Source organism: Anticarsia gemmatalis, chromosome 18 (genome assembly GCF_050436995.1).
Source record: "Anticarsia gemmatalis isolate Benzon Research Colony breed Stoneville strain chromosome 18, ilAntGemm2 primary, whole genome shotgun sequence".
NCBI lineage: Eukaryota > Metazoa > Arthropoda > Insecta > Lepidoptera > Erebidae > Anticarsia > Anticarsia gemmatalis.
The window spans coordinates 1,614,897-1,641,433 of record NC_134762.1 but is presented as its reverse complement, the minus strand read 5'-3'; the positions used below and the strand labels follow the sequence as shown (position 1 = coordinate 1,641,433).

Sequence of the window (26,537 nt, the reverse complement as noted above, 5' to 3'; positions counted from 1 at the left end):
ATCTGCAACAGATGTATTCAGGCCAATGATGATCATGATAGTATTCATAAAGAAACTAGCAACAACGAAAACACATCGGGGAGATTGTCATTAAAGGCGAAAAAATAAACACAGAAATCCTTAAACATATTTTTATTTGTACAAACAATCCATATATTCGATAATATCACAGTCAAGCTTAATTAAATCCCATTACAAACCCAAATAGGGTGAGCAGACCCGTTTCTTAAATTTTGTTCATAATTTTCTAAGCAAAAAATATACCAGCGCCATCTATTGATTATAAAAAGAAGCGTTACAAGGACTTAGATGTAAAAGTTTGTAAGATTGCCGGTAGAGCGCGTCTTTGCTACTTAAGTATTTTTTCTAAGTTATTATTAAGTAATATTAGTTTAAGTAGTTAGTAGTGCTTATAATAGTGGAATTACTTTTCAATAGATGTCACTTTGTTATTTAAAATTATTGTTTTGTTTTATGGCTTTTGCGTAAAATACAAATTTTGTTTTCTGGTAGTGTTAAGATAAATACTTTTTTATACCAAGTTAAAAAAGTAGGTACGTTTGTCTGTTTAAGTTGCGTTACATCGTTTTCAAAAATATCTTCTAAGTTTTGTTAGTATTTCTATTGTAGGCATTCTACTGTTTAAGTATATAAATTAATCACATATTTAAGTGAGCTGCCATTAGCTAAAAGAGAAGAATCTAAAGCTACATATTTTTCATTTGATTTTACAAGCGAAAGAAGAGATTTAAAAATTTGTAAGTATAAAATTATAAACTTATAGATAATTTACATAAATGTACAATCACGAACATAAAAAAGTATATTTTCTTAGGTAAAATTATTGTAACGAAATATTCATTCGTTGAATATGAAATTGCGTTTCTTTAAATATTCTTATATCGTACATTAATATGCTCGTGACTGTATCTCAATTTGACTAATATAATAAGTTAAAGTCAAAATTTAAAACACACACTAGGATTGACTAGACAATTCTCTTAGAAAAAAGTATTTTCTAGAAAATTCTAGAAATGTTTTTCAGATTTGACTGTAACGTGTGAAAAACAAACATAATTACAATTGTTATTAGTAAAAATCTCCGTATTTGTCTATACCGTATTTACTATAAGAAATAACCAATTTTCAGTTCAAGGATTAATTATTTTCTGAGGGCCAGTGTTAAGGCTTATGGATAAGAGTCGGTTATCTAAGTATCTGGTAGATAAAGTGGTGACTAATATGGAAATCAATATATCTTTAGAAGTGGCGAAACCGGGGCTCTATTTAGTTCTATGATTATTAAACGAGAAATTGGTGCTGGTATTTACCGCCAGATGACATTTCGACGGCGAAGCTTTAGTTATCACTAATCAGGTTTCGTCACGATCAGTTATTTCTTACAGTTAACTTATAACTATAATTAAATTAAACTAACTACTGTTAAGAATTTGATCGCGGTTGATTTTTAGTTTGAAGATGTCTTCGAAAAGAAAGGATTAAAAGAGAGAGTTAAGAATATAAGTATAAAGTAAATGCCATTAAATATAAATTAATGAGGCGTAAAACGTTACCTGTAGAATTTTAAAAAGTGTCAAAAAGTATACAGCAAAACGACAGCGATAGATTAAGATTTTGGGCATCATTCATCAATTGACAGGTCTTCTCACAGACCTCAAAGTACATACAAACTAAAAACCAACTCATTTACTTAACAAATAATACTATAACTCAGTTTTGATACCGCAGATAGGGTAGTAATCCCTCTCTGGTAGTAGGAAGTGTTGAGTGAGCTCCTTGAACCGCGTGAAGTTGCAGTAGCTCGATGATTCACAGCCTTTGATGGGCAGACTCTTGGCTGTGGATTCACCTGCTTGTGTGAGGTAGACCGGCTGGAAGGGAAAATGAAATTATAGGCATATTTAGATTGTACACAGATCATATTAGTGGTGTTCTTCAAAAAGGTCAGCTACGTGGTACTCGTAACCAGCAAGAATAAAGAAGACAAACTTGAAAGGATCGTAGCAATCGTTCTCTGGTCTTTAGTTATTCTTCTAAAGACAACTACCGCATTTATAAGTGCTCTTGCGTCGCAGACACATTTGCAAGACCAGAAACAATTATCTGTTGATAACAAATATTCATTGTTTGTGGAAATCAAACTGAAGGCCTTCTAACGCGCTGGTAGTGACGTACACCGAAAACCTTGGTCCTAGAATCCTACAGACGTAGACAGCAGCGGTCAGAGAGAACACGGAACGCATACCGCTCAGCGATGTGTTGTTCGTCAAAGAGAAAATATGATATTTCAACTCACCATCACACTATAAGCGCCAGTAATCTTACTCCTATACAGCTCCAACGAGAAGACGGCTCCGTACTCCGGTATACTGTTATTATGCCTCACATTGACCACGTGCATCATAGCTCCGATGTTGAAGTCGTGGCACGAAAAGATACGCAGACGATGTTTTACTGGTTTACCCGAGATTATGTCTTCTGCGACCTCCATGAACTGGTTGAGGAGGACCCCTGGAGAGGAGAAAATAGGTTATATTGTCGCATGAGTTTATTGAAATGATTTTGGCAATATAATACTACGAATAATGAGGATGTGATAAAAAGATGGAGTAGGTAATAAGTATATTGTTTTGGTTAGACAGAATATTAAAAAACAATATTTTCGAATTGACTACAGAATCGAGATATTGCCCCGAGAATCAAAATAGGGATTTTCTATTGTTCCCTGTTGGTTCGATAAATATGTAAACTAGACGAGTCTAATCTTTCAGCAGTCGAGTCAGGTCTTAAGACTGGTTGAATTAGTGCCACCTTACTTTGATAGTATTTTAATACAATTTTTTATGAGTAACGCAATTAAAGTTACAGTAAGTTGGCTGGTTTCATTGAAACTGGCTAGCATGCACTGAGGCAAAATATCCAGTAGAAATAATAATCAATCCTTACCTCCACCAATCTTCTTCATCTCATCATTATTGAAGTACAGTCCATACGACAGTCTGGCAGCTTCGTTCAGCCTAGGCAATATCGGCTTAGCCCACTCAGGTATATCTAGACCCAGGCCGACCTGTAAATAAGATGATAGCCTTGAGGTTTTGAAAGTATAGACTTACATTTGACTAGTGAATGTCGATTGCATGTTCTTTTTTGTATGTATAAAAAAGCAATCAAATGTATTGAAACGGAAACGAAAAAATAATTACGTTTGTCTATCTGTACTATATAAGTTTTATTCGTTTTTTTACTTGAGAAGAGCATTATAATAAGCTTTGGAAATATGCGATGTGTGTACACGTGGTCTATTTTTTATCCTTATTATAAAAAAAGTTGTTGAAACAGAGCACTGCGCTGATTCAACAATTCACTACTAAATTTAGCTGCGATTTCCTAGATCCCCGTTTTAGAAATAGCTTGCATACATAGTTTTATTGCTTGTTCCAACTGCTAATGGTTTGATTTAAGTTCTATTCATCGTTGCTTGGTGAAGACTGCCTAGAGCGATAAGTTATTTGAAGTTATTATTATTAGAAAGAATCATGTTAACTTCCGTCATCAACGTTTAAGCAATGAAAGCGTAACAGATAGACAGACACTTTAACTCCATCGATCGAAATATCTAACAAAAAAAAGTAACAATATTTTCAACTTACAGTACTCCTGAACATATCGAAGAGGGTGCCGAACCACAGAGGGTGAGTGAAGTTGGTGCCAGTGTTCTCGAATATGATGGGCACCAGGTCTCTGTATGGAAGGAACTGCTCGTCCCAGGATTGAGCCTCCGCTTCGGCCATGAGGACGCGGTAGCGCTCGCAGTGCGAGTGGAAACGGAGCTGGAACAATACATTTATAAAGGTGATACATGTGACTGGTCTCCAATTGCTGGGAAAATTTCTTCTTCGAAAACAAGAGAGGAGTTAGAATTTAGGTTCATCATAATTAGTGTCTGTGTTTCGAATTTTCTACGCAACTTTACCTACATATTTGAGCATAAAAGAAAGTCTTTAACTGACTTTAAAATAGCGAAGATTTCTGATAAGGCTTTTTTGTCGTGACTTTTGACATAGGTTGAGGTGTTTGAAAAGTTCGCTGTTTATTTCGTTGTTCCTAATAGGAAGCAATTCTATTACTATATAGCGAACACTTACAAAATTCGGTGTTCTAATCTTTCTATGAGCACAAATACGGATAGGTTCTCTAAAAATATTTAACAGGAAGTCAAAGATACGAATAAAAAAGTAATTATTAGTAGTATTAGTGGTCTACTTTAGAGTGTCTATCCATTTGGATTGCGGAGGTCTAAAGATAAAAACTGCCAGCCTAATTTGTTTGGGTTAGAACCAAACTAAGATAAAGCTTGTCATAACCAAATCGTGAGTTCCGATTTCCTGATTAATAATTAAAATGATGAAAATTATGTAATAATATATTATATTTTACTTGAACCAATAACTGACCTCGTGATAAAACAGTTTATCTTGGGGTCCATAAATGATAAAGAAGATTTTTGCGCTCGATCATTGTGTATGGACATGATTTTTTGACCTCAATAAGGTCGAATTACCACGATGAAGAAGAATATTATGTGATTGTGAAGATATTATGATGACTTGTATTAAAAGGGGATAAAACAATAACAGATAAGGAAAAACAAAGACCGAGATTAATCATATTCAAATAGTAAGAGATTTTAGCAAATAACTTACTGATATCAATCAGTAAGTTATTTGCGTTTAGATTGAATATTATAAATTAAATAAATAGTATTTAGAAATGCAACGGTTTGTACGGACTGTAATGACGTATGCGATTCAAAACATTAATATTCTTTTAAATCTCATAATTTTTCTTGACAAAGTTTTTTTCTCATTACATTTTATTTTTGTCATCACGTAAAAAACCGAAAATACAATTGCTTATTAGAAACACGTCAAAAAACAAAAGATTCGAACTCTTAAATCACCATAACGTTAGAAAATTACTACAATCACATGGGGCTAACTGACATGAAAGTAACTTTGTAAGAAACTTAAGAATGTATAAACCTTTGTCATACATACCTTATCATGAAATAAATAAACCATCTATACATACAAAAATTGCCTGTTTAAACTACTACTAGTATATCAATCAAAATCCACCAAACTATTCAAATACTTACATAATCCTCGCTCATAGGCACGGAAGTATAAGGCACAGGCTGCCACACCTTCCCTAACCCTTCATCCCATTGCTGTTCCGCCTCTGGGGGGTACAAAGCTGCCATGGCCACCTGCGCAGTCATCTTAGTCCGTTCCTTATCAGTACACCTGATGGCTATCTCATCATAGTTGTACAGATTCGAGAGGAGTTTGTAACCTTGAGCTCCGTAGCGCTGACGAAAGAACTTGCCCATCTGGTATGAACGTCTTTTGCCCATCTGGAAGAAAGGATGAGAATCTGGTGTTAGCTGAAGGGATTTGTCAGCGAAGGAGTCTTGGAAAAAACATATTTCAGATCAAAATGAAATCTTTTACTTTAAGAGGAAAAAATATAAAATGGCTATACATTTAATTCTGTTCGTTGAGTCAGTGGTTTTCTTGAAAATTGATGAGGGAATCTTTTTCCCGAAATACAATTTTTCTTGTAGAACTCGTAAGTTACATTTGGTTTAAGGTACAATGAGGTATAAAGTCCGATCTGTGGTGTTTAGAATTTTGATGTCCTCTTGTAATAATCAAACATGGGGTAGATACTCCTACTCTTCGTAGATTGATATTTTCAGCAAGTCCATATTTTTATTATGAAACTTAATTAAACTTTTTTAAGATGTGTATTGTAGATGTTAATTACCTTAAAAATTCATCTTCAATTCAAATGTTAAATTTTGATAATAATAATATCTTGCAAATGTCACAGTCTTATAAAGTATTTTGTGTAATTTATTGCATTGCATTCATTCTGTAAATGGCAATTTTTGAATGTCACATTTGCATTAATGCATATTTGACATTTGAATGTTGCATTATGCAATTATTATTATGCATCACTCGTTTTTGTATATGAACTATATAAAGAAGTTTCAAAAAGTTAAGTTTTACTATTTTAGCTTTCAAGTATGGCTCTGTATATTAATAGTGGTATCTTTTAAACCAGAATTTAAAACTACAGTTTCCGTCTTCAAAACACGTGTGATGATTTTATAATGATGATTATATTTTTTGTATTTTTACGAAAACAACAATAGTCCGATAACTTAGTAAAGAGCCTTTGCATGTACAATTATTTATTATCTTGTTTGTAACAATGAATCCTCAAATTTATGTGTTTCTAAGCGCAAAATTCAAGAACAGGTCTACGAATTCGACTGTTTCTTTTTAATTGTGTTAAAGGCACAAAAAAAAATTAGCAAAAAAGTAGCTGCATGAAACAGGTCGTCAGCTATATAGACATGCGAGTTACTGATGCTTTGATTTCCGAATTTTGTACATTTCTACCAGGCGAAAACCTTGGATACAAGGCCCTCTACTTAGTTGTCAGACTATAGTGATCGTTAAAAAAGGTACACAATAAGCTGTGCTACACGTGTAAAAAATAAAAATATATTTTTTGTTGTTTGTTTTTTTGAACGCGTTAATCTCCGGAACTAACAGTTGATTTTGAAAAAATCTTGTTGTATATGATAATTAAATACATTAGTGGGAAGTATTCAAGTTATCTATTATCACGGAATATATATGTTACTGTAAAACCGAACCTACCCATGTCGCTTTGCCCAAAACTCCTTCTTTATAACTATGTCACAGTATATAATTATACCGTGAAATAGTTATAAACATAGTTATGAAGGAGGCTAAGGTGGGAGCGAGCGAAGCGAAGCTCCCACCTTAGCCTTCGTGGTTATTTTTTTTTAACCACCCAGAAGGAGGAGCCCCGCGAAGCGGGGCTCCGGCGACATCTCGACATCATCAAGTGAATATAGGTAAAAGTTCGAAATAAAAGAATTGTTCGGACTTTTACCATTGCGAGTTGGTAAATCTTAGGTTATACCGGAAAATCTTAGGATGTACCACCGTTCGGGCTTTTACAGTAACATATACACGGTATATTCTTTGTTACGGTAAAATTACAATGTTTCGTAAGGTTTCTCTGGAGTATTATAAAAGACTGAGGCATTATGACAGTAAGACTTATACTAGGCTTTATGTAGATATTATCTGTTATTTACTTGTCCCTATTGGTTTTCTTTTTCTAATAAAGGACAGTTTTAACTGAGTTAGATTAAATTTTGAGTTAATGTAGTTTTACATTTAAAATGTTCTGCAAAAATAGTTACTACGACGTCCGTTGGAGGCGCTACTCGCTAACCAGATTTCTGTACAAAATTTCTCGATAGCTAGTCGGTTATCGATACTCGATAGCGGTAGAAATGATGCTCGTCTATTATGTTTAGCTCTGGATACTTTTTTAACCGACTTCAAAAAAAGGAGGAGGTTCTCAATTCGTCGCGATATTTTTTTTTATGTATGTTCAGCGATCATTTCTAAACGGCTGGACAAATTTGCAAAATTCTTTTTTTTTTATATGAATTAATTTTTTGGGGATATGAATATAGAAAAAGTAAGATTTACTCACTACACATTTGTAAAGTAAAATAAATACATAAAAACCACTAAAAAACTCTTCATTTAAACCAGAAGAGGAACAAAACAGTAGTAAGTACAAATAAACGTAAACGCAGTGACGTCACGAGGCCTTGTTAGCAAGCGAGGTCGGGGTATAGCATTGTACTTGATCTTTACTGTACAGTAAATAGTATGGACCTTGTTTAGTTTGCTTATGTAAGAGTATTAATGCAGGATTACTATCTCGTACTAGAAATTTGTATGTTTGTTTGTCTCCTTTTAAACAAAATGCATATGTGTATTTTTTGTTAATTTATGTGTGTGAAATTTGCGATTTTCATGCAAATCTGTTCAGTAATTTTGAGAGTACAGGTAGTATATAAAGTTTAAGGTTGTGTGAATGACATTACATGGGTTTAAAACTTTTAAACCAAGTCTATATTAATTTTGGTACATTTCTTGAGGAGCTGTAAAAGGGGCAAATAATATTTTTCATAACCATAGAATCAATTAATAAATGTTACCTATTCGAAAGTGTTATAGAATGTATCAATTATTGTTACTCTTCGCAAAAATACGTCAATATACCTACGGATCATACATAATACATAAATAAGACCTCAATATTCCCAGGCCTAGACGTATTAGCGAGCAGAAGCTAAATTAAAAAAAAATACTTATTTTATTTTACATTGTCGCAAAGACTACTTACGTTAGTAAGGCCCTCTGGTCCTTCAAGATAAGTCAAGTTAAGGACTAGCTCCTGTCGGTCTGATAACGACAGCTCAGTGGAATCTGGTGCCCTTTCTCCATGTCGGTTTACCTGGGAAACAAGAAAATGTAACTTATTACTATTCGTTATATTATTTTTTTTTGTATTTAACATTTACAGAAATATTTCTATGGGTTTGGTATTTATTGAAATTTGATTTAGTCGCCGAAGAAAACAGACTGTGGGGTCTGGAAGCTTGCGGGAGAGGGTGTTGTACAGCAGTGGGACACCGAAATAGGCTTAAAAAATTAACTTACACAATTATCAAAGAGCTTTCTTATTATCTAAGATAAATGAGTTGTTAGGAAGTTATTTTCTTGGATACAAGAAAAGTCAAGGATTGAAAATATCACTTTGGTTTGTCATTAAGAGCCTCAAAACCTGTCTAACAAGGTTATGTTATTAAAAAGTTAAAGTTTATCTATCCTAAAATTTCACAAAGTAGATATAGTCAACAATGTGCTGTTTAAATATTTAAAGCCAGACTATTCATAACAAATAACAGCTAAAAACAACATTAATTAGTAACACTTTTAATTCACAAACATGATAAACATTTTTAACAATATTTTTTCTCCTACAACCAATTCAGTACTTCCTTAACAAAACAAACACTCGTAACACACGTGGTTCTTTATCATCTAACGTAAAACAATACAGAGATATTGACCGTTACCCTCTCACAGATAGCAATGATTTAATTCTAAATATTTGTGTGAACATACATGCCACACTTGGTAAACGTGGACGGGAATATGCAACGCATTTGCGACTAGTCGTGATTTGAGTCTGAGGTTTGTCTTCGAATAAAAGTCCGCTATATAAGCAAGCTTTCCTTAAAGCAGTCGTTTCTTTAAAAAAGAAGTACATTAATTGACGATGACTTAGTCTACAATTAAAGTAAATTATTAGATTGTCGGTTAAAATACATGAATGAAAAACACTATATATCTCTCGCCGAAATATAAATAATATAATTACACGAATAGTCTGCTATCTCTGGAAGGGGTGTAGTCATTTTTTTGGGTAAATTAGTACAATAAAATTGAGAACAAACCTATTACCACATGAAAAAGAGTCTCACTCTTCCTCTTCATTTATTTTCTAGGCTGACATAGTTAATTAGAAAACACTCATACACTCATAGCTAATTCTTTTAAAATAATATCGTTGGAAAGGAAAATCTATGGAATATTAATTTGGCCAAAAGAAAATCCTTTTTGGGATAACATCAGAAAGAAAAATAATAAAAAATATAATAGCAGGTGTCGTTTCGCTCAAATTTTGGTAAATCTTATCAAAGATACTCGCGAATTGACCACAAAAAGCTGAAAGATTTCCACACAGAAAACTTATCTCTTCATTATCATCTTAGCTTCCTATTAGTTCTCTATTTAGCATCACTAATGAGTACTAAACCTAAGTCTATAATTACAACATAATGAGCGTCGCGTCTGATAATGATTTTACTACGTGCCTAACTCATTTGTGTATAGTTGTGTAAACAATAGATTTGCGTCTTTATGAAAACAACTGTGGATGATAAAATCAATGTCAGAATATAGATTCTGATTATTGTTAGTGCAGTTAAGATAATTTAATCCGTTGTATATTGACACGTGTATACATTTTGAAAGGAATGTATTAGGTCGGGGAAAAAGTCTTTTCGCATTATAGTATGTATGAACTTGTAATAAAATCTTTTCTATACATAAAAAAAACCGATATTGGGGTACCTCGCGAGCTCACTGAAAGAAACCTAATGAACCGTGTACTCATTTGTGATTCTTGAAGCCAAAGAGATTTTAGTACAAGTTCATTCATACTATAATGCGAAAAGACTTTTTCCCCGACCTAATAATATATGCAATTGCTGATCATGAAGTCTCGGTTTTAGTCAGTCAGTCTTTTTTTTTCCTTCTGAACTATTTCGGTGGTGAGGTCGGTAGTGTATGTGACTACCGCCTAAGAGGTCTCGGGTTCGAATTCTGGGTCGAGCTAAAAAGTCTTTTCTGTTAAGAATTTCTCAGAGATTGCCCGGAGTTAAGAAGTGGGAGTTATAGACCTAGAAGAAAACTATCAGCTAGGAGGGTTATTAAATACTATAAATCGAATATAAAATGGTACTTACAACAATAGCAAACAATAGTTCCTGGTCGTCACTGATTTCGTTCTCTATGGGGTTGCTGGCGACGCTGGACAGCGCCACCAATGCCAGGACTATGTACCGGAGCATGTTCCTGAAACAATGAAAATATGCTTATAACAATGTACTAGGAAAAGAAAATTAAAATCTTGATTTTCATTTTGCTGGCACAGGATAATAGGAAATTCTAAAAAAACAGTGATTTCGATAGTGTATTATGATGTCCCCTAACCATCATCTAAAATTGTTAAATACTTTTTCGGTGGTATACATTTCTAAAGGTGCTCCCACACAGCAGTTATATAACGTTAGAAACTGGTTTATAACATTTGGTTTTAAACAAATTTGTTTTAAAATTTTATTAAAATTGTTTTGTTATAGTGTTACACAATGTTGTATAACGCTATATAACTGCTGTGTGGAAGCACCTTTAGCCGTTGCTTTAAAAATAGAAAACCGTAGTTAAAAATAATATTGTTTATACATTCGGGGGTTATTTCCACTACATTATTACTTTGCAAGAATAATATTGACCCACAATCTGCTGAAACACCGAAATAATTGGGTATATTTCATGAAAAGATACCCTTTGAACTAAAAGTAACGATTCTTATCTACTTCCGTTATTTTATAGGTATCACATTAGCAAATTATTATATTTAGAATGACAACTGACTAACCATGCCTCACGTTTATTGAGATTACTCCGCCCTCATAAGTCATAGCGGGATGATAAAAACATTAAATCGTACCTTATTAATGAAGCTAACATACGCAAAAAGATTTTCTTAAATCCGACTAGTAGTTCCCGAGATAATCACGTTGAAACAAACAAACAAAAATCAGTTTCATTAGTACAAGATACCTTATCAAATTTATTTATTTATAAAAAGCATAAGTGCCTATTTTACCGTGTAATAATTTGATAAACTTATATTTTTTTATTTATATCAATTTAAGATTAAAATGTAGTGCGCGTTTGGAGATAAATTTTAGTTTGATAATGTTATGTAAACATTAAGATTGATAAGGACAATGTAAGATGGGCGTGTTAAAAGGGACTTTTCGAAGCTTATGATAAGAGAATCAATCATACTTAATTAGCCAATTTGGAAATTGTATTCTGCACTTTTGATTACTAGGCATTTTATTATAGTAATGATAACTTAATATTCGTAACCGGAAAACCTGTATAACAAGACATGTTAAAGTGAATGAAGCAAAGGAAGTTTTTGAGCACCGTTCCAAGTGGCGTTCTTTGGTCGCTGCCTACCCTTATGAGAAAAAGGGCTGATTTGATGTATATGCAGCTTGATAATATGATTAGGTATGTTGGAATATAGAGTAAGAAGCACATAACAAGGAAAAGCTTAGTTACCTTAATAAGCTCCAAATACGATTCGTGATGCAACGATTGAGATTTATAGTAAAAAGATTTTTAATTAGAGAACATACTGAATTATTTTTTTTACCGATTCGTGGTAGAGTTGCGGTAATTTTAGGAGAACTCAAGCAATAAGAATTATATTAGCAGATTAGTGAATTTTGGAATCATATACTGGAAGGTACAAAAGTACTCAAAAATAAGTGCATTTAATATCAGTTTCTTAGTAAAAACGCGTCACATTACCAGTTTTATCCAGTTACACATACGTTTATATACTAATAATAGTAAGTAAATAAATAGCGCAACCTTACAATTCTAGGTTTATCTAACTGACCCACAGTTCAAGCTTCGCTCCGATATGTCATTTCACTTGATTGAGAATAAAAATATTGTATTTGACCTACTATATAGTCAATGTTAATGAAGACGATTTGATAAGAGTGGCGAAAATATATTGGAATTTATATTAATTGGCAGGTGATTTGATGCAAGATTTTGTACGAGTATTCAAAAATTTTGCCTAGTATAATGTAACTTATTAAAAAGTGGTAATAATAGCGTTAAATAAAATAAATTTAACCCATTAATGTCCCACTGCTGGGCAAGGGTCTCCTCCCGTAATGAGGGAGGGGTTAGGCCTTAAGTCCACCACGCTGGCCAAGTGCGGGTTGGGGACTTTGCATGCCCTCAATAAATGTTTTTAAACAAATTTTTAGGCATGCAAGGTTTCCTCACGATGTTTTCCTTCACCGTTGGAGCATGTGATAATTATTGATTAATATTGCATTTAAAGTTTTTAAACTTTCACGGCTTTTACGCGCATTACTAAATTTATGGTTTTACGGGTTTTAAACGACGGGTAACGTATAAAATTATCTTCAAAGTCTCATTGTGTAAGACCCGTTTAGCAACTTGCGTAACCTTATGCATTTTGGGTTGCATTCTAAATCCGTGATATTATTATGCATCTATGATAAACGAGTTTTGTTCTTCAATAAATATAGTAGTTCAAAAAACTTGGTATCATAAGTTTTTACAGATTGTAGTAAGTTTTGGTTTTTACTCAATGGCTAACCCTAAGTGAAAAAAATGCCTTTTTTATACATCTTTTCAAAAAATATTTTTATCAGTAGTTTTTATTATTTATTACAAAAAGAAGACTATTTTAGATACAATTTTATCGCTTTTTTGCCTGTCAAAGTGTATCAGTCTCAGAATCACACAAACGCACCGTGATCGCAAATCAAGGAAGAGATGATTTATCTTAAAATATTGAACTTTAGAATTGTTTTCGCTGCTATTATCTCAAAAATACGCGCGTACGCGGCACGTGTTGAACCGATAACCCGAGATAACTTTTGTAATTAGACGTTTTGGCGAAAAAATTATAATGAATTGTTAATATTTTTAGCAGTGACTAGGTTGATATGTCGCTTGGGTTTTTTCACGTGAATAAAATTGATAATTGTGATTCAGATGTTAGTGATCGTTTCGTAATATATATATACAACAATATGATTGAAAGATAATTTTTAAACTTTTGTGTTTGAATTATTAATAACTAATAATGTGAAGAGGTCAGGTAAAATTAAGATTAATACTCTTGATTGCGTTAATCTCACATAAAAACAAATGGCTGTTTACTTTTATGATTAGCATACTTCAAGAATTTGAATTATAACTTAATCATCTTCCGTCTATATACTTTAGCTGTGTAAAATTATTGAAAATAAACCTCGTGTAAGCTCTGAAAAGTTATTCAGCGTTTTGTCTTTTGTTCCTTTTCACTTGTTTACAATTTCAAAATTGATTGACGGTGACAAAACACAGTACGACCAATCAGAGGTTACAAGACCTTTATAAGTAAGATGTAAGTTTGTGTACAATTTGCATATGCGAAAATTATAATTATAGGTCTTTCTATTGTCTACGAAAACAACTACTAATTAAATATAATGAAACTGCATTCACAATCTCAACTCATTGTTGTTTAATCCGTTCTCATATTGTTTGCGATTAACAAACATTGTTTTGACAAACACTTTCATGAGTTCGATCACCGCTACGAATAAAATTATTATTGTTTATAAAGATTATTTTGGGAATGTCTAATCAGTATTACGCAATCCACGCTCCATTTCACCTACTATATAAATATGGCGTATTATACGTACGTATTACTGTACGTAAGGTGCTATAGGATCGTTAAACTTTAGAGACCTAAGTTTTACGGCTTTAAGTTTCGGGTAAACTATCTGATAGATAAATTGCCAGCCAATGTATGAAAAAACTTGTCAGTTTTCCACTTGACATGGTAACCAATATTTATCCAGAGGAAGTGTAACCGGCCATTAAGGTCTTTATTATCGAAGAAACATACACGGGAATTAACGCCATGTCTTTATTACTTTCATTTGCTTGACATTTCTGCAAAGTTTTCAGTGTTGAAGGTAATTTAGATCAATTTGTGTGGTAATAATAATATGTCAATTAATGGGTGGCGAAAATCATCGTGAGGAAAATTTGCATGTATTTGACTTCTTAAGGATATATAAACCAACGCAAAATCTACAATTTATGAAATATTTATTTTCATGCTTGTGTAATGGGCAAAAGGTTAAAATACTGTTACTGCTAGCCCGTTTTATCCCACTACTGGGCTCAAGACTAAACGTGGTAATTTATTTAAACTAGCTAATAGCATCAAGTTTCAAAATTTGATTGAGACCACGAACCGGCCTTGCATAACTCAATCAATATATTTAGATCTAAACAGAAATCAGATCACCTGTGAATGTAACATACATTACAGGTATACATTTCAGCACATATCGGCTTTGTAACACAATACCATTTGTTAAGGCTCTCGTACATTTGGACGCATCGTTCATGCATATTAGTTCTATAGAATTTGTAACAAAAGAGTGAGGAAATATAATGCATGATGTCACTTGTGAACTCAATGGGTATACACGTGAATTTGATGTTTATTGCGGACTTAATAGGTATAGAGACACGTGAATTTCAAGTAAAAAATGTAATGAATATAGAATGATGTGTAACTAACACTTTAGCTTTACTTTGGCAACGCTATAGACTGTTTCAGTTTTTTTGTTTATAATTAGCGTAAAAAGGAGTATTTTTTTTGTTAATAATTTCTTATCCTTAGTTAAGCAGTAAAAACTATTGGCTAGTATTATAAAAAGTAACCGTATAATACTAATTTTAATGTGTAACAAAAACTAATAGATTTAATATTCCTGAAGTAATATTTTGTACAATTTCTTGCATCAAGAGCTAAATGCGAGTTAGTTGAATCTGTCACTTTTTTATTATACGTCAAAACGCTTTTTTTGTGAGCAATTGCTGATAGAAATATGATATAAATCATTTTGGTTGAACACAAATAAGTGATAGACGTTTTATTTATTTCATAGAGCGACTGCGTATCGGACTTCCACAACCCAGTTACCTGAGTTTGAACAGGGTTGTCAGACTTTCAAGCTTGTCGATAGTCAAATATCTTTGAAAATTACAGCCGGGATCCATAATTTAACGTGCCTTCCGAAACACGGAGGCAACTGTAGCGCGATTCTCTACAAATGGCACCATCGAGTATCGAGAGAGAGAGAGTTTGACATTTAAAATGTACTACAAAACTAGTTTCTACGACGTCCGCTAGAGGCGCTGATTAGATTGTCGTATAACATTTTTCGATAGCTAGCCGGTTGTCAGTAGTCGATATTGATATAAAATAGCGGTATAGGACCCACAAGTTAGCATTCTGAAACACGGAGGCAACTGCAACTACTATTTCAAGTGTAACAAAGTAGTTTTTCAGTTAGGTAGCTGACCTCGCACATATCTAGTCGCTCCACGTATCTTGTACTCAGCGATATTGCTTCGTTGCTTCTTTAATCCATCTCCTTAGCTTACTGTCTCAATGCGATGCATTTGTTACTGATCAATGTTTTAAGGTATTCTGTTCGGTTCTAGAAAAGTAGAGCAGGGTATATGGATGTTGGTAGAGCGAAATAACGCTTTTAGAAAGAAGGGAGGAGTGTTTTCGAAGAATTATTTTGATGTTTTTGACTAATTTTGTGTGTTCGAATGGGGAGTGTGTGTCATTGAGTGATATGACGTCTTGGCATGTGTGTAATTAAAAATACTACAAAACAGCTGAAAAAATATGAAATTGACAGCGCATACAAAGCGAAAAATGATGAAAACTATTCAAAACTCAGGGTTTAAAAACAATTCCCTTTCTTATTTCTTTTAAAGCTAACTTTACAAACGTATCAATAGCAAGCATCTTAGAACAGGTACATCAAATCGAGCATTATATAATCATTTATTCTACATCGTCAAATTCTAATTAGAAAAAATTACAAAACATCTTTAAAATTATTTTTTCATTATTTTATTAATTCCCCATGCATTGGCATTAGTAATAGTAATATTTAGGCATTAGTAATTTAACTATCGTCTATCGATCGAATGCAAGTCATCCTTTACACCCGTCAGCCACAGACATTCAATATCAAGACATTACGCAACTTAAGTACATATCGACTGAATCTTTCAAAATTATGAACAAATACGTCTCAACAATCACTTAGACAAGGTTGTAAGATAGGTCGTTGAACTCTGTTGTAAAAACTTGTTTTTGTACAGTCGTATTTGATGTGTGATTACCAATCATGATTTCTGTTGGTGGCATAATTACTTGAATTATCTGCAAAGGATAGAGACAAGCCAATGGTGATGACTTTTAATGGAATAGTTAGGACATTAACCTCAAGAACCTCACCTCACCAACCTCAAGAATGCATAAAAATGCTCGAAATAATATATTATACTTAGGGTTAAGTTATGCGTACGTAATAATGTGTACCTAAAACTAAGTTTGTGTTACAATTAAGTATATAAAACTGATTGTTACATAAAAAAGGAAATTGTATAAATCAAATAAAATATAGGCAAAAATAAGTTGTAAAATATTTACGATACTTTGTGGTTAACACACCTACTTACATGGAGGTAAGATTATTAAGAACATTTCTTCAAAATGCAATTCAAAACCAAGAGTTTCATAACCTTAAGGAAGGGAAATTATGAGTCACTAATATTTAGGTTATTTTGGTAACCAAGCAATCTTCCTACTACCTTTTAACTGTGGATATAGAAATATAATAGCACATTACAATTTTTAGGCCTCATTCAAGGCCCAACTCCTCCCCCTCGTTTGGAAGGAAACCCTTGCCCTGCAGTGGGACAGTAATGGGTCAAAAAAATACTTGGTAATACTAATCAAAGTGAACTTCAAGTAGTAGCTAGTGTATAAATGCAGTGACCTAAACGACCTCAATTTTTGCATCAACTAGTATGAACCTTGAACTAAGGAGTCACTGCTTAACATGATCACAATTGGTTTTGTCACGCTATGTTACGTACTAGAATAGAACAGAGTTGAGCCTAGGTGATAAGTTTGAAGAAAAAATGCTAATGTATGACTTAAATTTTTTTTTTTTTTGGAAGATATGTATAAGTATTATATCATATACCAGTGAGAAATATTTATACTAAACTACTACTAATTCACAAAAGGAAAATATTTACAATTATAAAAAAGATCATAGACAGAAAAAAACATTCAGGTTCATAAAATTCAGGTCTAAAAATTGTAATGTAAAAATAATTCCTAGGCCTAAAATACTGCTACGATAAATTCGAAATCTTTGTGTAGGTATTTGGAATAACAGAATTAAAAAAAGAAAGGTTATTAACTAAATGATAAATAAATCGTTTGATAACTTAATTACTGTTTTTTTATTTATTTCCTGGGGCTAAAACTTTTTTATATAACGTTAAAAAAATTAACAAAAACGGTATAATAGACTATAATTGTTTTTTTGAATCTATAAAATAGAGAAAAAAATGGTTAATGAACGCAAAATTAACTGACGTTTGATTGATTGTAAAATCATCAATTTTATTTAATTGCTTTGTATGATATGTGGAATAACAAGTTTTCATACTAATTGAGAACAATTAACTTAGTTATCATGTTAATTACTTATTGTAGAAAATATATTTTATGTGTTTATGTTCATGAAATTGCAAACTCGATAGGAATTCCGGCTTCGTTTGTAAATGTAATCTCTGAAACATGTTCATAAAAGAACCTAGGTACTTCGCTTCGGTCTTAGGACCTTAGGACTTCGCTTAGGACTTTTCACGAACTGATATAGTATGCACAAACGATTTTCATACTTTTAACGCAAAAACCATAATTTATGTTTTTTCTTTGAAAATGAATCCCGTTGTTGTGTTAATACCTAAATTTGTGTTAAAGACTTGAAATTGAACACAGATTTCGGATATTATATTTTTTTCCTGAATCTCAAAATATTTCAAGTGTTTGTAATAAAACATAATACATATTATTATATACCTGTAGTATATTTACTAGTTCCTTGTCGTGTTGAAAAATACATATTAAGAATGTTCATAAATATTTACAAATATCTATCACAGCAAAATGCTTGTATGATTGTTTATAAAACATTATGCATGCTTAACATTATTGTCATTTATTTAAGTCATAGTCAAGACTAGACGTACTAATAGGGTGTAATTACGGCCAAAAGATATTAAAATGATTGAGGCATTTCTCAATCTATACTAATATTATAAAGCTGAAGAGTTTGTTTGTTTGAACGCGCTGATCTCGGGAACTACTGGTCCGATTTGAAAAATTCTCACAGTGTTAGATAGAGGAAGGCTATAGGTTATATATCATCACGGTACGACCAATAGGAGCAGAGTACCAGTGAAAAATGTTACAAAAACGTTCTCCGTTTTTGTAACATTTTTCACTATCACAAAATTACGATTCTCTTGTGTGACGCAAGCGAAGTTGCGCGGGTCAGCTAGTTTTGAATACAGATCACATTATAGTGTGAAGAATAGTCCATCACCTAAAAAGAAAAATTGTAATAAGGTATTCAAAACAATTGTTTGCATAAGAAATGTGAAAATCTTTTTCATAGGTAATGAAAAAGGCTCGTGAGCTCGACAGAGTAGTTAAAGCCACAGTTGCAAAGAACGCAGGTTCGAAACCAATCTATAGCTTTCATTTTTCACTTTTAATACAAAGTTTAGCTTAAAGATGATTAAAGTGACTGCTTTTTATATCGGTACAATATAATATGGAAACTTAATGTTTGACTGTTTGTCACACAATCACTCCAAAACGCCTGAACGGATTGAGATAAAAATTGCAACACCAATTCACACCGCTACTTTTGAATCTTTAACTTCCTAATTCTAAAGTCTCTATACAAAAAATCACGGACAACTACATCTAAATTCGTTCATTAATTAATAGATTTATGTATTAAGTTCAATAATGCAGGTAACCTTTGGTTAACATTGAGTTATCTCGTCATGACGTATGCGGGTACCTGCGTGATGCGTTCATGACAGATTGACCTACATTGAACTGATGTAGGTAATAATAATAGTGTTAGATGTGAAGTTATGGCTGAATTATTTAGTATTGAACTTAGTATTGAAGTTACTTTGAAAGAGATTGGCGCTTGTGTCCTTTTAAAATTGAGAGTTAGTTGTAAAGTAAACCATTGCTAGAGACTGTCTTTTGTTTATTATTTATTTTCAAAAAATTGTTTCGGGATACAGTTCATACTTCAAATTACAGTGGGTAACAGTTAAGGTAGATAACTTATTAGAATTAAGATATCCTAAAAATATAGCATTCTTTACTTTGTACTTCATTGATTAGAATTCATAATGAGCACTCTTCGGCGTTATTTTGACTCAAATATGATTAACTTTAGATTTTTAGACGGTAAAAAAGTACTTCTGCGTTTTAATATGAGGTAATTTATTATCTTAATTTGCAATTAGTAATACTAATAAGACAATATTTGCAAATAAACTATTTTCTTAAATATGTGGTCAATCACACAAACTAACAAGATGAAAACTGTTTATTATCCAATAAAATAATTTTCGATATAACATAGTATGTCAATTGTCATTATTCAATCAATCACTAAAGCGATTTTAAACGATGCAGATAATACTTTTTGTACTTAATGACGTAATTTAATTTCCTAGTCCATTTGACCTTACATTGTTGAATGGATTCAGTGATTTTAAGAACTGACAGCGATTTTATGGTTGGTAAAATAAAAAGTAGTTTGTTCAAATATGGCCAAGATATAAGTTAGAAGTTTCAGGATTTTGGTTTTCGGGTTTGTATAAGTTGGTACCTCCCACGCAAGTGGTTGCAGGTTTGAACCCGAGGCAACACTTCAATGACTTTTCAAAGTTATGTGTGTATTAGAAATAATTATCACTTATTCCAATGGTAAAGCAAAACATCGTGATGCATGAGAGTTCTTTAGAACATTTCTTGTACAGTATTTAAGATACGGTCAAAATCTAATGGCGGTACCACATTTTTGTTAATGAATCTTTGTGTTATCTTTAAAATGTTTTAAAGTTTATTAAATTTAGATTCAGATTCAGCTTGATTCAATTTAGCCTAGATTAGAGCTACATAAAAAACATTTCGTTGTTTAAAATGTTGCACCCATGTCATATACACAACAAAGAACCTTAGAAAGATACCCTTAGAAATGAGGAAACCACTTCACTACAAGAATCAATCTTAAGACAGTCACAAAAAATAATATATCGCATGAAATACATAGGCAGTAAATATATTTTTTTAAGTTGTTTTTCAAAGACAACTATTTGAAATTGAAATTTTAAAAGGTCGACTTATCTATATAACTACATATTTATGTATTTCAGCCACTTTCCCTTTTAAATAGGGCTATGTTAATTAAAATAAAATAGTTTGAATTTTATTACCATTGTTATAGTTTTGACGTGCGTAACTTGATAAGAGACGTAAAGATAACACGAATTAAGAAGTCAACTAGGTAATTTGTAATCTAGGTTATGTTTTGATACAAACGCTTATGTATTTAATAGTACAACAAAACGCAAACTTTTACGTTACGTCGACCAAAAATTGGAACCGAATTATATTGATTTATTTGAAAACTTTCTAACTTTAAAATTGAAGTTTGTAACTTTACAAACTTACATATTTTATGTCATTCACAAACACAACTATCAGGAAGCAAAAATATTTGTTCAAATGGGAATCGAACACCGTGACCTCACAACACCTAATACAAATATTAATTTTATCATGTGCCGAAGATTCAAAGAAATACGAAAAGTGACAAAAATTATCACCAGATTTTTTTCATACAAACATTATGATGGTATTATGTTCAGACTCCAATATCAATTTCAAAGATAATTTTGTATGTATGTAATATACACAGGAAAGGTACCCAAAAAAAGAATAAGTTTTTAAATTACAACAAGATTTGGACATTCAAGATCCCACCCAACATTTTAAAAGATAATTTTGAAGATGTCCTTTTTTGATGTCACGGTCATTTTACGATAAACAATTTTGGGTATGGTAATAATTTTAAAACCTTAATGATTGAGGAAAAGGGTTATTTTATTTAAATAAAGCCAATGGATTCACTAGACGACAGTGTTTCACGACATGTCAAGCGAAGTCAGGCAATGTCGCTTAACACATCCCGCAACTTATAATATGTCGCATGGGGGCTGTCACGTATCTCAGTTGACAACCATTTGAAAGCCACTATGCTGTACTTTTTTCTCCCTTGGATTATAGTGATTAACACGCCACATTAAAGCAGCAGTGAACTGAATGTACAGTAGCTCGATTCTCAACCACTATCCACTACCGACAACCGGCTAGCTATTGTGAAATTTTTCACGAAAATCTAATCAGCGCCTCTATGGGGTTTCGTAGGAACTATTTTGGCAGTATATTTTATATGTCAAACTCTAGGTACTCGACAGTACCGACTATAGAGAATTGCCCTACTGAATAGTGACCATCAATTTGACGTACACTAGTTGTTAACTGAGATACGTGATACATGTCCCAGGACATTTGTCCCTTCGTGTATCCACGTTGGATTTGTTATGAACCCGGATCTTTGCTCACGTTGCAAGTAACATGAGGTCAGAGTATGTATGAGAGATTAGCTGTGTTATTGATATAGTTCTAAAGTTCTGTAATCAGTAGTGCGATGTGTTACACAATAATAGAAATGATGTAAACGCTTCCCAGTAAAGGCTAAAGCTCGTGGCAGAAGTTTTGAGAGAAAAGTAGTTGGTATTGCAAAGGTTGGTGGGATTCGTACCTACGATATAGAAACTGCAATGCTTGGTCACTAATATTCAACTGCGAGTGGAGCAATAGTTATTGTTCCGTCTTCTACACTGATTCCCGGGTTTGATTCTTAACCTACATAAACTTCGGGTCATAACATCTTTGAGAAATAAGGGTTAATACGTTTTACAAATTAACTCATATATTCACGATATTTGGCATTTTGGCATCCGCGGTTTGATAAACTCAATCTTTTTTTTATGTATGTCATTTCTCAATTTTAAGTTCAACACACAACAATCACAGAGAGAGCAAATAGTAAAACATTTGAAATATAATGACAAAAAATTCTAAAGAACTTATTTGGAACTAGCTGATCCGCGCAACTTCGCTTGCGTCACTTAAAAGAGAATGGGTCATAATTTTCCCCGTTTTTGTAACATTTTTTATTGCTACTCTGCTCCTATTTGTCGTAGCGTGATGATATATAGCCTATAGCCTTCCTCGATAAATGGGCTATTGAACACTGAAAGATTTTTTCGAATCGGACCAGTATTTCCTGAGATTAGCGCGTTCAAACAAACAAACAAACAAACTCTTCAGCTTTATAATATTAGTATAGATTTATAGATGATTCTATTATTATATGTAATGATTCTATTCACTTGCTAAAATGCGATTGCACCTATTTAATATGCGAGATTTTAATGCACACAGTAAATAATCTCATCAAACCAGTCTAGAATTACAGCACAGCGTATATCCTTAATTCATTTTCCTCATATCTCTACCTTCAATCGACCTTATAACATCACCTATATGCACCTCGATATGTTTATATGACGGTGCAAAGGTTACGGAGATTGTGTGATTTTGAAGTATACATCGTTTATGTATGCCAGTGCATTAAAAGAATATGATTTTTCTATTGTGATTTTTTGGGTTTAGTTCGCAAATTCATCTGCCTGTAAGCATTTCTAGTGGTCAAAAGGAAGATACGTGTTATGTACTATCCGTGTAAAGTCTTGTTTTTTTTTTAAAATTTGTAGGATAAGCAAAACTTAACACTTTATAAAAAATAAATGTTCTGTGGAATTAAGTAAAGGTATTTATTATTCTCTCTTTTTCTCGTAATACAGGCATTGTTTTGCTTTGGAAGCTACACAAATTGTTAACACTTTATTATATATAAATAAATAAAGATTATTAATATGTTGAATGTTTTAAGAACATCAACTAGCGATGGATTTTGGCTTATAAACAAAAAAAACGCAATGAATTAAGTTTCGTTTTTAGTAGTGCATTGTACGTAGAATATTTTTTTTTTTACTTTTTGTGTTTTCTATTAAATTATTTAAATTCATGAATCTATAAAATATTGTTCTGCACACTGACTAGTACAGTTTGTACCTTTATTTGTTTTGTTTATTTGATTGCTGAAATTAATTTAAGTACTTAATTATTCTTTGTTTATATTCAGTTTAATATTTTTGAATCAATTTTGCGTTACTAACATTTTCAGAACCAGTTCTCATTTTATTCCAGTTCTATTTTTAACAAAAATACAATACTAAGTATCCAATATTTGCAATGATTTTACTCGCAAATTTTTCAAACTACAAAATATTCCTATTCAGAATTATTTTTAAAACACTAACTGTATGACTTATTTCAACCGTTTTCTAACACAATTTCAAAATATACCACCCCATTTAAAAATCAGCCTTCAAATAACAAACAAACGAACTAACCATATAAAAACAATAACACATGTAAAATCACGACTTACCTAACCTCCTTGCACTGAAACCGTGTATTGTGAACGAGAATCGTGTTCGCACTGACAACGTCGCACGCGCCGGCCGCTATGTATAGTAATATATACACCCGAGACAATCATATGATAAGATTTGATGCTACTTAATTGAGAGTAATACGGTTATTTAATTGTTTATATATCGTTTTGGCGTTTGGTTGATGTATATTGTTTGTGTTGAAGGTTATATAATGTATTATTTGTAGTGTAAGTCTTTCAAGAGAATGGAGGATTCAAATTGGTGAGTTTTCTAAATTGTGTGTGTATTTAAAATAATTATAATACTTTTTTATGACCTCTTAAACGTTATGAATAAGTCTATAAAAAATATTAAAGTATTGAAAAAAATATTTTAGGAGTTGTTCTTTGGAAACCAGATCAAGAATTATTTTTATAAAGCTACGGATAAGTTGGACTTTTATAACAGTGATTTGTATGTTTGTTCGAGTGAAAAAATATGTGTGAAAGAATTTAATAAAAAAAAACTTATAATTGAGTTATTCTACATTAGTAAGTTAAAAAAATAAGATTTAAAAAATCCTACGGTAAACTGCTAATTTTGAATGAATATTATAATAATTTATATTAAATAGTTTTTAATCATTATACGATAACCTATATAATATAAGTATTTAACGTGACTCTGGTTGTGTAAGATAAGTTAAGATTATTCTGACGTAAGAATAACTTTATTATTTTATAACATCACGCGGTCACATGGTAGGCAGAAGTGGTTATAATAAAAATAAGTACGAATCGACCTTATCGAATATCGATTTCTTTATCTTATTTTTGTACTGAATTTCAGGATAGTTGCTATGGTTAAGTCAGGGCTAAGAGTAAGTAAGAAAATAGGGTAATACTCTTTTTTTGGAAACACTCGCTAATTCCATTCTGGTATACACGGTATCTTAACAGCCAACTTTTACTATTTACAATCGAAAACCGGCAAGCTATCAACAAACTTTGTATGAAATTCTGGTCAGCGCCCCTAGCGGACGTCGTAGGAACTATTATTGCAGCGCATTTAAAATGTCAAAATCTCGATACTCGATAGTTCGCTAGTTAGACAATCGCGCTACTGGGACTGTATTCCCAGGATAAGCAGTAATTTGTGACCGGTCCAGTCTTTCCCAACGCCTGATGTTTTAATCGTCTTGATTTACCTTAAAGCACCGTGCAATGAAGTTTCCTAAACTATTTCTAGGCTTTACTTACACCTTGCAATGATGATTGGGAATGCCCAATAATACATTTGGCCGCAGTGGTCATTGGTGACTGTCAAGTAACCCTTATTTTATGCCTACGCTAACGTCCTAAAGTCTGATGTCATATGAATTCCCTGTGAACACAAAAAAGGGAAATAATATCACTTTTATTTTCCTGAAAGGTGGGTGTGTTACATTGGGCTAAACCCCAGTCATTCTAGTATCAAGTTATTTTAATGGTCCGAGTTATCTACGTTACAGGCGTTATTTGCAATGACTCGAGGAAAATAGTTCTGGCAAAATACGCTAGGGGCGCTGATTAAGTTTCATACAAAATTTGTCGATAGAAGATAGTGGCACAGAGTCGCGATACTGATTAAATAACGTTTGTTTTTAAAACGCAGGTACATAGGCCAACAAAAATGGTAATAATCGATAGTAAACTAAAACCTACCGGTTACGAGTCTACAGGTTACAGTGTATAATGGAACATTCTCACAGTATCTGAATTAAAAATTAACCAAACAACAAAACAAAATTGTTTAATTATTTTGTAATAACGGCCAGGACAAGGTTGTGGGATCGATGGGATAAAAAATCTCACGGTAATGGGATCAACGGGATAAACTTGTACTATACCCGGACGAAGTAGGACCAGTCTGCTAGGTATCAATAAATCTAAAATTAAAATTAAATTAATTCGATATAAAGACTCTTGCGTGTAGAGCCTTTAAGGCAAAGTGCAAGTGGGAGGCACTGGAGAATTTTGAAGGTCCCAGGGCTCTTCCAAACACGTACTATATAGTCGGTGGTTTTTTAGTGGAAAACACCACATACTCCGGTATTTCTCCCCCAGATAAACGGGCATCCGAAGGGATTTTTGCAAAAAGTGAAAAAAAAGGTACCAATAAATCTGTAGCAGTAGGTATATGAATATAAAAGTGTAGTGCGTGCACAAAATCTGCAGTGTTATGTGTTTGTATGTACAAGGTCGAGTTTAACGTGTTCCGTGCCGGTTTATGTATGTATGACGTCATTGGCGCTGTTTGATTTAATTCATGTTTGATGTCAGCAGATTTCGAAAGAGGGCTTTTATTACAAAATTAGGATTTTATAATGTATGCCACTAATATTTTTTAATTATATATTTTTTCTCCGACTTTGTCAATTAAGATGTATACAAATTATGCTACGTTCGAAAATAAAAAAAAATCAAACATTGGGATCAAATTTTTATCAATATTTTTGAATGATCTGTTTCTCTGTTTTTTTTTTGTTTATAAAAGTCTCCACACGAGACTAATTCGTTAGTTATCTGAAAT

General features: G+C 32.5%; 1 protein-coding gene across 1 annotated transcript; it reads right to left on the bottom strand.

Annotated features, from left to right (window-relative positions):
• Positions 1 to 117: 117 nt before the first annotated feature.
• LOC142980585 (venom acid phosphatase Acph-1-like) lies at positions 118 to 24,099 on the bottom strand. Its single transcript, XM_076126048.1, has 8 exons — positions 23,981 to 24,099; positions 10,526 to 10,634; positions 8,335 to 8,445; positions 5,180 to 5,437; positions 3,672 to 3,851; positions 2,968 to 3,088; positions 2,318 to 2,532; positions 118 to 1,892 (listed from the first exon to the last, which is right to left on the bottom strand). Exons 2-8 carry the CDS (start codon positions 10,628 to 10,630, stop codon positions 1,725 to 1,727), a joined length of 1,158 nt encoding a protein of 385 aa, XP_075982163.1. The 5' UTR covers positions 10,631 to 10,634; positions 23,981 to 24,099; the 3' UTR covers positions 118 to 1,724.
• Positions 24,100 to 26,537: the final 2,438 nt, after the last annotated feature.

Coding starts and splice junctions, on each gene's coding strand:
- LOC142980585 (XM_076126048.1), bottom strand. CDS start 10,630: ATGCTCCGGTACATAGTCCTGGCATTGGTGGCGCTGTCCAGCGTCGCC. Junction 8,446..10,525: donor AACTATTGTTTGCTATTGTT/GTAAGTACCATT, acceptor CTTGTTTCCCAG/GTAAACCGACATGGAGAAAG. Junction 3,089..3,671: donor TCGATATGTTCAGGAGTACT/GTAAGTTGAAAA, acceptor TCTTATTTACAG/GTCGGCCTGGGTCTAGATAT.